We start from the raw sequence: 13,887 nt of genomic DNA, 5'->3' as shown, positions 1-13,887 counted from the left end.
AAAAATTCTGAAGCAATAATATCCTATGTTGTCCTTTTTTTATTTGGTAATTTTTTTTTTTAAAAAAAATAGTATTTTTCTTCATAAAAAAGGTCATTTAAAAAAATAGTCATTATTATGAAGAAAAAGACCATTTTTTTTTTTATAAAAAAAATACCAAATAAAAAAAGGACCACATAGGATGTTATATGCTTTAGAAATTTTTTTTTTTTTCATTTTTATTTAAGAAAAAAAAAAAAACCACATAAGAGAAAAGTTGTGTCAAAAAATAGTTGTGCCTTTATCATTTCTCTAAAAATTATATATATATATATATATATATATATATATATATATATATATATATATATATATATATATATATATATATATCAACACAATAGCATTACTGAAATCAATTATTACATGAGGAATTGATTCCAAGACATAAACTTTTCTCTCTATGGTTCTATTGGCACGGCTTATGTGGAGGGACCAATTACAAAGAGTAATAACTCCACATATTATATAAATGGCAACATATAAACTGCTCAATGTAATAAATAAATCTTAATTGATAGTATAAAGACACTATCCTGGTCATATCCTAAAAAGTGTAGCTGTATTATAATTATATAGCAAAGTTGACGGCTCTCAAGACGACCCAAGGGTTATATATATTAGTATGGAAGGGTCTATAAATGTAACACGATATGTTTTGAGTATCATATAAAAGCTTGGAAGATGAATTAGACAGATCATCGTGATTAAAACTCTAAAGCTTTAATATATAATTGGGCCCTAAAGCTTGTTTTTTTTTTTTTTTTAATAATTTATTCTAAATTAACCGTGAAAAAACAATGCTTGTCTGCTAAAGTCTGAGATCTACCTAAATTCACATATCAAGATAAAGCCTATCTATTAGATTTTAGGGCCACACTTGGATATTGTCCACAATATTTTATGAACAAATCGTTTTAGTCCAAATGTAGTAGTACTGTTGGAGATATTTTATTTTATTTAAGTTGGTATTCTTGTGAACATATTCTTGAAAAAGACTTCCATTTTTTTTTTTTTTTTTGTATTCTTAGATTAGTTACATTATTATGGTAAACCCTAAAAAGAGATCAGTCTTACGTGGGAATTGAAAGAGATAAAGAGGAATATCAAAGAATTGAATCTATAATTGCCCCATTTGGATTTAACTATTAATTGTAATTGAAAATAATACTTGGGTGATGCACTTGTATTTCTCTCTCAAAATGTTTTAAACTTACTTCTTCCTTTTCTTTTTTTTTTTTATTTTTAATTTTTTTATTTAATACATGTTAGATTTTATTTTATTTTATTTTTTGTAAAATTGACAAGGATGAACGTTGTCCGGAAAAACAACAACAACCATGTAATGTGCCTTAGAAGTTAGAATACGTCTTCTTCCTTCAAAGACCGCAACTTCGCACCAGCATGCGCACTACTCAAAGTGGAGTAATGTTATACGTCTTCCTAGAGTTATCTTAGAGTTCTCCCAAATGTGATGTGACTTTTAAAATTACCGTTGAATTTGAGATATGACGTGACTTTTAAAATTACCGTTGAATTTGAGAAGTGATGTATTGTACTTTGATCTATTGGTGATTTTAAAAGTCACATCACATTTGGGAGGACTCTAGAAACCTCAAAGTGTCCTATCCTTTGCATCTGACTTTGACTTGGTTGAACAATTAATTTCTCTTCTAAAGCTGAGTGCATGGAATATGTAATCAAATATATATATTGTGTATTCTTTGACTTCGGGACGACATCATTTCAACAGTGAATGACATCTATGATATGACATCGTCCACTGTTGAAATGGGACGACGTCGTTTCAAGAGGGATGACACCTCCCAAAGGCGTCGTTTATTGTTTGAACGATGCCTCGTTTTTTAGAGGCGTCGTTGAACAACGCACGCCTCTTGGCCTCTTTAGGGCGTCATTAATTTTCTCTTTTTTTTATTGTAGTGAGATCGTAACGAGGTTGAGATTTTTTGTTGGAGCATTCACACCCCACTAGTCAAAGGATAATTTGACTAATATATCAAGACTCAAATTTGGGTGAAAATGCAACTGCATTCGGCTCACTATTTTAGTCCAAAAATTGATGAGTTGTGGTGACTATTGTAGCTCGATCACTAAAAGTAAAAATATAATAAAATAAAAAAAGTTTTTTTAACTCTTGATAAGACATGTACTTGCATGACTTTAAAATGTTGCAAGTTCTTTGAAAGAAAATCAATATTTAAATAGAATAGTGAAAATTAATAACTAAAATAAAATAAAATAAATGAAATGTAAGTATTTTTTTTAAAAAGTTGGTGACTAAAAATGGAAACAAAAGTAAATATCCAAATACCCTTATAACGACGTTTCCCAACTTCATCTCACATTCCAGAATAATATCAACATGCAAGGTGATGACTCTATATATCATTGTGGAATGGAATCAAACACGACTTTCTTGCCCGGAATCCCATGTGACATAATTCATCAATTATTTAAAACCATGTTGATTATAATTACCCATAAAGATCGACCTTCAATAAGAAGGGAGCTGAGAAGATAAATAAAGCAGGTGACTCTATTTGACAACCTTTATAACATATATATTAAAATGGTACTAAAGCAGGTGAGTAGGTGTTCCGCATTTGTACATATTTTATTTGGGCCCTGAAGCTTTATTTACTCTAAACCGCCATGAAAAAAAAAAAAATGGTTTGTCCGCTAAAGTCTGAGATTTTCTAAATTATCATATCACGACAAATTAAGCCAGAAAATTACATTTGAGGACCACATGCAATAGTGGACGATCGTTTTAGCCCGCATGTACTGATGATGTTGGAGATATTTTCCAAACAAAATATAAACATGCATGCATATGTAACATGTGGTATGTTATGGGTATTATATAAAGGTATTCATTGGAAGCATATTTTTCCCAAGTATCCATCCATTCAATCCAAAAACCACAACGTACAATTAAGCTTCATCACTGAAAGCGCGCCTTCCATCAATGGATCTTTACCGTCTTGCTTCACTCGGCAATGCCAACTTCACTCCACAGCTGCTGCCACCTAAGACTCCCATCTCATCATTCGTGAAATCCGCAAGTGTTCCTGCTACTTTCGTATGCATGGCCACCACCCAAATCTCAACTCCTTCCAATAATATTGTTCGGCGATCAGCAAATTACCAACCTCCCATTTGGCACTATGATTACATTCAGTCACTGACGAGTGTATATGCGGTATATATATATTTTACGTTTTTATTTTTATTTTTTTAGTCTTAAATATTAGAAGTAGTGCCCAAGTAATGAGCTAGAAAATTGATTTGCTAGGGGGAGTCATTCACCGGACGGATTGATAAGCTCAAAAGAGAAGTGAGGATGATGTTTCACAAAGTCGTGGATCCTTTAGAGAAACTTGAGCTGATTGATATCTTGCAAAGACTTGGAATATCTTACCAATTTGATGATGAAATACATAGGACCTTGGAAGGTATATACAATGTTAATCATGGTGGTGAAATATTAATGTGCAACAAGGAGAATATATACGCCACCGCTCTTGAATTTAGATTGTTAAGACAACATGGATACAGTGTGCCTCAAGGTAAACAACTTAATTATTGTAATCTATTTCTGGGGAGGCTTAGTATTTAACCCATTATTTTTAGTTATCGACTAGTGGGCTTTGCTGATTGCAGAGATTTTTAATAGTTTCAAGAATGAGATAGGGAGCTTCAAGGTGTGCCTATGTGATGATATCGAGGGAATGATATGCTTGTATGAAGCCTCAATCCATTCGGTAGAAGGCGAAAGTATATTGGAAGAAGCAAGAGATTTCGCTGCCAAGCAACTCTCGGAGTACGTCAAGCAAAGCAAAGATCAAAATCTTCTTGCTATAGTGAACCATGCCCTGGAGCTTCCTCTCCATTGGAGGATGCTAAGGTTAGAAGCGTTGTGGTTCATTGACGTATACAGAAGCAGACAAGACATGAACCCTATCTTGCTTGAGCTCGCAGAATTGGATTTCAACATTGTCCAAGCAGCCCACCTAGAAGATCTAAAAGAAGTGTCAAGGTAAAATGCATGTTTATTCTTATTCTTAACTAGCTTATAACTCGCACTATGGTGAGTTTTTATCTTAAATTCTTCATAAGAAATCTTAAGTTGCCAAAGTCGTGAAATAAAAACATTGCACACAAAATTACATCTTAAAACAATAAAACACATTATAAATGGGGAAAAACAAATTTTTATTTTTTTTTTCTAAAAACAATTATACTTTCATATTATAAAAAATTAAATTAAATTTAAACCAAAGAAAATATGTTCGTACCTTTATGAGTTGATTTGCACTCTCGAATTCTTTCATCTCATATCCGCATACAAAAAAATAATATCTTAAAAAAAGAAAAAAAAATAATTTAGCCTCCGAAACTATCATTTGTTTTGCAATTCCGCTTCCAAATTTTAAAAAGTGACATTAAGGCCCCACATACTATTCTTGTGTGTCAAATTAGACACTTTTGCATTTTTCTTTGCAAAATACCCTTGATTTTATTAACAAAAATAAAATTAAAAATATATAAAAACAACCATTTGAAAAAAAAAAATTAAGGGGCTAACATGAAAATGGCACCCCTTTTTTATGTTTTTAGTATTTTTTTTTTAATAATTTTAATTTTTTTCCTCAAATAGTTCTTTTTGAATAACTAGTACTTTAAGGGTATTTTGAAGATCGAGAAAAATGCAAAAGTGTCTAATTTGACACACAATGGTAATATGGGAGGCTCTGATGTCACTTTTTAAAGTTTGAAAGTGTTACTGCAAAAGAGGTAATAGGAACTTCACAAAATCCCTATAAACTTTCACACATTTTGACATCCTAAATTGAAAGTTTTTGAACATTAGGAGGTAATTTCAAAACACATGAAAATTCAAGGGGTTTTGTGATGTTTCTCCATTTGTTTTTTAAAGAAAAAAGACATACCATTTTGAATTGAGGCTTTGCTGAGATCTGGTCCTAAAGAAATTTTGTTCAATCTCTCTGCTGCTCTCTTTTGGCAAATCTTAAGGTGCAAAGAGCGTTAATAAAGGTTCCTCTCATAGCAAAACCATAAATACCAGAAACTAAATATAAAAAAAAAAACCAAGTATACACTATTGCAACAAAAAATATTGAACTTTAGCACCTTAATTAGCAATTGGAAGTGCGACAAAGACACAATCCTTAATTTATTTGCCAAGATGTTTTAACCTTTTCCATTTTTTTTTCACTCTTTTTTCTTTTAGGTACAAAAAAAAAAGAAAAAAAAAAGAGTATTTTATTTATTTATTTTTTTGTTCCTAAAAGAGTATTCTTTTTTTTTTTTTTTTTTAAAAAAGAGTATTTTTTTGTGCTCTTTTTTTATTTTTATTTTTTTTAATTTTTAATAAAAGAAAAGGGATGTGAATGTGTCACATAGACAAGAACACTAGGAGATGGGCACTTGAAAAAGATGAGTAGTATTTCTCTTGTAAATATTATTAAATAATAATAGAATACTATTTTAAACAAACTTTTGTTCTTCATATATATATATATATATATATATGATTTGTAATTTGGATCTCAAATATCAGAAATATCAAGAGCTTCACTTAATTAATATATGATTCTTAGTAGATTATTTATTGAGAGGACCCTACAAAGGGTAATATTGAAATTGTGGCATTGTAATAATGATGAGCACTAAAATAAAAATCAAATCTGATTGCTATATGACCATAATAAATAAATATAAATTATAGCCCAAAAATAAGCTAGTAATTGACTTATACCTAACTCAAAAGGTAATAAAATTCATTGCTGTAACTCTAGACCTAATATTGAACCCTCTTCATTTGTTTCACATGAAGGTGGTGGAGGAGCACTGGTCTTGGCGAAAAGTTGAGCTTTGCAAGGGATAGGCTGATGGAGCATTTCTTATGGGCAGTGGGAATAATATTTCAGCCTCAGTTTGGATATTGTAGGAGAATGTTAACGAAGATCCTTGCATTGATAACAACAATCGATGATGTTTATGATGTATATGGCACCTTGGAGGAGCTTGAGCTCTTCACGGATGTTGTTGAGAGGTTTGTCTTAATAGCAGTACACTGATCAATTGCTTCATATATGTCCATCCCGGATTCTCTGATATAAAGGATCTGTATTCTTTGTGATTCTAGATGGGATACCAATACAATGGATCGGCTTCCATATTATATGAAGATATGTTTTCTTGCTCTCCACAATTCAATTAATGAAATGGCCTTTGACACCCTTAAAGAACAAGGATTCCACAACATCCAGTACCTTAAAAAAGCTGTATAGACTTGACATCTAAACTTGTCAATCGCCATTATATATATATATATTGTTCATTTATTAATTGTTCCTCTTTAAATGTTTCAGTGGGCAAATTTATGCAAATCTTACTTGCTGGAAGCAAAGTGGTATTACAATGGATATACACCAAGCTTTCAAGAATACATTGAGAATGCACGTGTTTCAATATCAGCGCCAGTTGTATTAGTGCATGCTTATTTTCTTGTCACAAATCCATTAACGAAGGAAGCTTTGGATTGCTTGGAAGACCACCCCAACATAATCCATTGGTCATCAATGATTTTACGACTTGCAGATGATCTTGGAACATCTAAGGTATGCAAACCAAAGTACATATCCTAACAGTTCCATCAAGAATGTTTTTGAACACTTTACACGAACGAAGCCTAACATCCTCACATTAACATATATATGTGTGTGTTTTGAAACTGATGACCAGGACGAGCTAGATAGAGGTGATGTTCCAAAATCAATCCAGTGTTACATGAATGAAACTGGTGCAACTGAAGAAGACGCCCGTGAACACATAAAGTCTTTGATCGGTAACACGTGGAAGAAGATAAATGAAGAAAGAGCTGCGGATTTTCCCTTCTCTCAAACATTTATTGAAATCGCAATGAACCTTGGGAGGATGGCTCAATGCATGTACCAATATGGGGATGGACATGGTGTTGTAGACCGTGAAACTAAGAAGCGCATATTATCATTATTCATTCATCCTATTCCTCTACATATAGGGATCGACATGAAAGACCAGTACTAGAGACTCAACCTTAACGAAAGTCTAGTGTTTAGAGTTATCTACTTATCATATTTCTCTATTGTTTACCGCTTTATCTTTCATTGGAATTAGAAGCCTTAAGGTATCTTAGAAGATAACAAACCTGAAGTTATAACTTCAGGTTTGTTTAGGAGAAGTTGATCGAATTTTATCTTTATTTATGTTGTCTTTGTGTGTTTTTTTTTTCTTCATTAAAGATGTTGAGTCTGAATAAAAGGAGATGAGACATATTATTCCCAAATTATTGTCTTTTGTATTAATACCTTTAAATTTTTGCTTTTACTTCTATTGGCATCTAGGATAGAAATAGGGTCTTAACTTACTAATCATTAAGTGATTTTATTAACCCTTTAATTTGTTAGTAAATGATCCTATGATCAAACTTGCATCAGACATATGATCAGTTATTTAACAATTAACCTTCCCAAATTATTAGGTCATTAACTAATTGACAGAGCAAGAAGAAACTGAATATTGGGCTGTTGTACTATCTGCTGTTTTTGATGGCAGGCAGGTTGGGCTGTTGTAATATTGAGCTGTTTGTACTATATTGTCTCCCATTTTATTGTATTGTATGCATCAGAATATTCGAGGCTGCGATAAGTACTGTTCAACAGGGGGCCTAATTTTTTATTTTTAAAATTGGCCCTCTATGGGTTCTTGATTTTTTAAGTGTACATATACCTTATTCGAAAGCAGTAAAGGAATTAAAATCCTTGTTCACTTCAATTATTGTACTGCTTGGATATTTGTTGTTTTTTTTTTTTTTTTTTTTTGTAGAAAATGGAAATGGAATTGCTTTAGCTTTAATTCATAGAGGCGGTTTATTTAGTAAGATTAGAGCATCTTCAACGGTAATAGTCAAAATAGTTACCGAAAAAGTACCACTCTTTATACCATTTCTAACAAATTCTCTATTATCTTCTCTACTTGCTTTTAAATATCATTTTCATTATTTTTTTTTTTTTATTGTATTCTTGCCGACACTCGATCAAAGAAAAAATATTGGATTTTCACATTGAAGGAATAACCTGCAATAGATTTTTCGTTCTTTTCGTTGAAAATTCATTGAAATTATATATTCATTGGCATTGAAATCAGTAAGGTTTTATTTATTTATTTATTATTATTTTTTAATGTTTTTGAAATCATTCAATTATCCTCATACATCTCTAAGCATGCGTGTGATCAATGAAGGAACATACCAACAAACAACCTCATTAAACCAACAAACACAAAGCCATTCGTGTTGCACCTTTCAAATGTGTTGAAGCACGCTCTTCGCACAACAGTCTTCGGATGATGTGATCTTCGTTTTTGGCGGTGTTGGCGATGTCTCCGATCTTCAGCTCCTATAAAATAATAAAAGCGTTAAAGGGTCTCCGGGCTGGGTGCTGCAGAGGCTCTCTGATGCTTAAATCAGTGATGTGTTTCACAATAAGAGTTTAAGTAAGAAAGAGATTCAGAGATTGAAGAGATGGAAAAATCCATCCTTGAAAGTAGTGTGGAGGTCCCCTTTTACAGGGGTTTAGAAGTAGCAGATATTATCTCCTATTTTTACCGAGAGTCCGAGTGTTCACCTTAGTGGAAGGTGACATGGTTCTGAGGGTGCGCGCTAAGGGTCCTGTATTTATTGTTTACTGTTGGAAAATATGACCCAACAGTTACCCCCCGATTCCCATAGGTTATAAGTTAGTTATAATAATGGGAATCTTTATGTGAATGCATGGTTGCGAGAATATTCGGTTTGCATGTAATAGCTTGAATGTTTGCCTTGGGAAGGCGCTTGGTGTGAAGGCTTAATACTCGATGAATGTTGTAGTTTCAAGGATGTTTATGAACTTCATCATCAGGAAAGCGCCTTAGTGATGTTTCACCGAAATACATTCGGGAACTTCTCCGGCTATATTTCTCCGAAGTAGAACCTTTGAGTAAAGGTTAAGTTTGGAAAGCGCTTTGTTCAGCTATATTTCCGAACTCTTCCTTGGGAAAGCGTCTTAGTGATGTTTCACCGAGTTACGCTCGGGAAATTCTCAGGCTATATTTCGCCGAAGAGTTGGAAAGTGCTATAAATAATTACTTTTCCAAAAAGTGACTCTCGGAAAAGCGATTAGTTTAGCTATATTTTCCGAGTGTAGAATAGAGAGTTTTGTTGGCTGTTTGAAGTGTTCAGTAGTTTATAGCCTTGAGAGTGCTTCCCTTGGGATGTTGTGCTCCAATGCCTTTCTTCAAATTAGATACCCCCCATTCATGGAGATGTGGTGGGGCTTGGTGAAGCTAGGCGATGGTAAGGCGCAGTGGAGTTCAGCCATAGTACGGCAAAATGAAGCTCAGATTTTTTTTTATTCTCAAATGCTCGGTTGTTCGGATGCTCGGTTGCTCGGCATGCTCGGATGCTCGGCATGCTCAGAACGTTTGGAACGCTCGGATGCTCGGCACACTCGGAACGCTCGGCATTTTCTTCATGCAGTTTGCAAAGTCAGCACGTTTTGGATGACAAGGTACATTTTCTGGCAATTTACCTTTGGTCTGCAGGAATTCCAGGGGGATTTGGACACCAATTCTTTGGGTGCATTTGGCTTGCTCCTAGTGATCGAAGACTGCAGAGAGCTAGTTGGAAATATGCACTCTTGAAATCATCACCCCAATCCCCAACTTTTCCTTTAATGCTCACATAATAATATATCAGGCTAGCGAAGGCTAGAGAAACTATAGTGAATGACCATGAGATTAAGAACATTATCACTATACTTTGTGATGCTCCAAGAAGAGAGAAGCTCCAATGGTGAAATTTCCACCCAGGACGTCAGTTGGGAGCATCTAGAAGATCCAGGAGGAAGCAAGATAAGTTCATACCAGCATAACATCTGCAACCCTGCAGTAGTTAAGAATAGGCAGGATGTCATCATTAGCTATTGCTGCAAGAACGTGTGGGGCACCTATCAGGCTCTGAAGTGCAGCCCTTAATGTCAAAAAAATGATTCCAAAATGTCGGAAAAATGATGATTCCAATATAGATGATGGCTAGTAAAGGCCAAGCAACTGTAGCAATAAGTAGTCTGTCGGCCAATAGCTTCTTTCTGGTTGCAAGGTTCCAAATAACAACACAGAAACTAGATAAATTGCAGTAGTTGTGAGAGTTGCAGCCAATGTTCCAATAGGAGTCGAATGCTGAGTTTCTTTCAGTGAAGTTGATTGATTTGAACCTGGACTCTAGCTTTCTTTGAAAGTTTCGGCATTCAAGCCCCTGATTCCAAATACAAGCATAAGTTGTGGGCTAGTAAAGGCCTAGCACAACTGATCCATGATCCAATAGTTCCCCCCCAATTTTCTAGTCTGGTAGACTATGAAAATTTCACATTTCTGAGAATGGGTCAGCTTTTACAAATTCGGCTTTCTGCAAAAAAAAAATGAAAAACCAAACAAATGCATGTATCCGAGCAATGAAAATAACTCGGTAAAACATGATTTAACAGAGGCAATTTATAATTATTTGAGCATTAATAAACCTAAAAGACTTGTCATTTTGGTTCTTTGAAGCTTAGGAGTTGATGTTCTTGAGAGCTATGTTTATTGGGATTTTTTCTTCAGAATTGTTCTCTCGGAATTGTAATTCTTGGGATTTTTCCTCTGAATTGTTTCCTTTGGAGTCGTGACTCTCGAGATTTTTCCTCAGAATCGTTCCCTTTGGAGCCGTGACTCTCAGGATTGTTCTTTGGATTTTGTCCCTTTTTTGGAAACTTTCTATTGGGTCATATTTTTCCAAACACCCTCGGTACCCTCAGCACCCTCGGTACCCTCAGCACCATGTCACCTTCCACTAAGGTGAAAAATATCTGCTACTTCTAAACCCCTATAAAAGGGGACCTCCACACTATTTTCATGATGGGTTTTTCAACCTCTTTACTCTCTAAATCTCCCTTTTACCTTCCACAATTGAATATCTTGCATATACTTTATCTCACTCATAATCTGCAAGTTATATTTTCCTTAAACACTGTGACTAACTTAGGCATCGGAGCTTCCACCGGCCGGACAACGCCGACAGCTTTGATCCATTTTCTTTGTCTTTCATACACAGTTTAACCTTCGGTTATCAAGTATTGCACGGGGCCTTTTCCCACGTCATCATTCGGAAAACTGCTCCAACAGTTTGGCGCCGTCTGTGGGAACGACTACGTTCTTACTAACTCAAAATCTGTTATGGTGATTATCTTGCGTCCAGAATCTTCAAAGGAAAAGAAGATGAATCTGCTCTCAAGGTTCTTCTCAGATAAATTCAACGAAGTGCCGAGCAGAGTTTAAAAAAAAAATTTAGAAAGGGGCAGAAAATATCTCTGATATGTCATACGTGTTCTTTTTGAGTGTTAAATATATTGGATAATATATTAGAAGCGGAAGAAAAAGAGAGAGAGCGAAAGTACACAATGAACTACATTGTATTGACTCTGATAATAATAATGAATACATATGCTTCTATTTATAGAGAGGTAGGTAACCTAATAGATTAAGGAAATGTAAACCTAGTATAATAAGGAAAGGTAAACCTAGTAGAATAAGAAAAGGTAAACCTAGTAGACTAATAATACCTAAAGAAGTAAATAACAAGTAATATTCTTAACATCCCCCCTCAAACTCAATGTGTAAACTTGAGTTTGAATAAACGAAAAGGGAAAGAAAAAGGAATTCGTCGAAAAAGCTGCTTGTGCCGAAACAATTGTCGAAGTAATGCCATAAAAGTTGTTAGAGACCGGTAGATTATGCCTGAATTTGAGCAATGCATTTAAGCTGGAGCTTGGTTCACATGGTTGTAATTTTGACTTGAAAACCATCTACTAGTAATGAAGTAGCTCGCCTGGTCGGCTGAGAAAAGTAGGTTCGGTTAAAAGGAACTTGTTTGACCCGTAACCCTTGGACCGTCTGGCCTTGTCGGCTGAACGAAAGTCTGACCCATCTAACTAGTAGATCGATTAAAAGGAACTTGTTTGGCCCGTAACCCTTGGACTGTCTCGCCTTGTCGGCTAAACGAAAGTCTGACCCATCTAACTAGTAGATCGTCTCGCCTGGTCGGCTGAGATAAGCAGGGCCGGTTGAAGAGGCTAATCATGCCTGAAACCCTTGGACCGTCTCGCCTTGTCGGCTGAACGAAAGTCTGACCCATCTAACTAGTAGATCGTCTCGCTTGGTCGGCTGAGCTAAGTAAGGAGAAAAATGGCCGGTGGCTGGACGGCAGTGGCGGAATTGCCAAACCTTTGGGCGGCGCGTGAGGGCTCCAATGGGACTGAGTGAGGCGGCTCTGTGACAGTTGGCTTTCGGGCTTTCAAGCGGTATAGTGATCTGCTGAAAAATTTGAGGAGAAGATAGAGAACCGTGAGGGACAGAGGGATGGATGCGCCAGATAACACTGGCGGCGCCAGAAAACGTCAAAGACGTTTATTGGAGGCCACAGAAAGGTGGCTCTGATACCATGTTAAATATATTGGATAATATATTAGAAGTGGAAGAAAAAGAGAGAGAGCGAAAGTATACAATGAACTACATTGTATTGACTCTGATAATAATAATGAATACAGAGGCCTCTATTTATAGAGAGGCAGGTAACCTAATAGATTAAAGAAATGTAAACCTAGTATAATAAGGAAAGGTAAACCTAGTAAAATAAGAAAAGGTAAACCTAGTAGACTAATAATACCTAAAGAAGTAAATAACAAGTAATATTCTTAACATTGAGAAAAAAAAAAAAAAAAGACAAAAAAAAAAACTATGCATGAAGCTTCAAGAAAGCTTGCAGAAAAAGAAAAAGAAAAGAGAAAAAATTGAATTGTTTCTTGATTTTTTATGGATACGTGGAAGATAAGTGCAAGCATAGTGTACCATATGTTGTTCAGAAGATATTTTTTCTTTGGTTGGTGTGTGTTCACACACAACATGTGATAGTTTTATTCTTCATCAGAAGATATTTTCGCTTTGGTTGGTGTGCGTTCACACACAACATGTGGGGGTTTTGTTTTTCTCGAACACTTGAGAGAAAAGATTTTTTTTTGCCAAGAACACGCCTTGGTCTCAGGGAACTCCAAGTCGGACAGGCTCGTCCACGCCCAGAACCTGATGCAGATCGCCATGAAGAGACTCCAAAAGGATTTCTACCGAATCCTCTCCATGAACCGAGCCCAACTGGACCCAGAATCCATCTCGGCCAGATCCTCATGCACCTCTGCGAGATCAAAGCATCTCCGATTATGAGGACGACGAAGATGTGCACACCGCCGGTGATACCATCGACGAGGTCGAGGAGGTATCTTCCATTGCCATAGCGGACTTGAGATCCATAGCCGAATGCATGATCATCAAGGCCGAGCTTGTCTTAGTGAACCGAGCATCAGTGAACCGAGCGTCAATGGCCGAGTATCAATGCCATGAGCTTGCCTCAGTGAACCTTCCTCGGCTGAAATTACAAATCGCTGAGTTTGCCTTGCTGAAAAACTACAGCTGCCGAGCTTGTCTCGGTTAAAGCATCAATGCCATGAGTTGCTTCAGATCGCCTGCTAAATTTGAATGGGTTATAGCAAAACCATACCCGATTCGTCACCATTCTCGGTTCACCCAAGACCGAGCTTCATTATTCTCGGATTTGTTTCTTGGTGGCTGCATTGGATAGTGAACAGAATCAATCAAAGTTTCCAGTGCCTCATAGAAGTTATCGATCATCTCCTT

At 35.5% G+C, this 13,887-nt stretch overlaps 1 protein-coding gene across 1 annotated transcript; it reads left to right on the top strand.

Moving 5' to 3' along the window:
• The first annotated feature begins 2,982 nt into the window (after window positions 1–2,982).
• LOC132172308 (myrcene synthase, chloroplastic-like) lies at window positions 2,983–13,684 on the top strand. The gene is made up of 9 exons (XM_059583821.1): window positions 2,983–3,262; window positions 3,356–3,629; window positions 3,724–4,099; window positions 5,921–6,139; window positions 6,233–6,371; window positions 6,459–6,707; window positions 6,832–7,148; window positions 7,246–7,255; window positions 13,358–13,684. Exons 1-9 carry the CDS (start codon window positions 3,029–3,031, stop codon window positions 13,682–13,684), a joined length of 2,145 nt encoding a protein of 714 aa, XP_059439804.1. The 5' UTR covers window positions 2,983–3,028.
• Window positions 13,685–13,887: the final 203 nt, after the last annotated feature.

Source organism: Corylus avellana, chromosome ca1 (genome assembly GCF_901000735.1).
Source record: "Corylus avellana chromosome ca1, CavTom2PMs-1.0".
Lineage (NCBI taxonomy): Eukaryota > Viridiplantae > Streptophyta > Magnoliopsida > Fagales > Betulaceae > Corylus > Corylus avellana.
This window is presented reverse-complemented; position numbering and strand designations above follow the sequence as displayed.

Coding starts and splice junctions, on each gene's coding strand:
- LOC132172308 (XM_059583821.1), top strand. CDS start 3,029: ATGGATCTTTACCGTCTTGCTTCACTCGGCAATGCCAACTTCACTCCA. Junction 6,140..6,232: donor TTCACGGATGTTGTTGAGAG/GTTTGTCTTAAT, acceptor TTGTGATTCTAG/ATGGGATACCAATACAATGG. Junction 6,708..6,831: donor ATGATCTTGGAACATCTAAG/GTATGCAAACCA, acceptor ACTGATGACCAG/GACGAGCTAGATAGAGGTGA.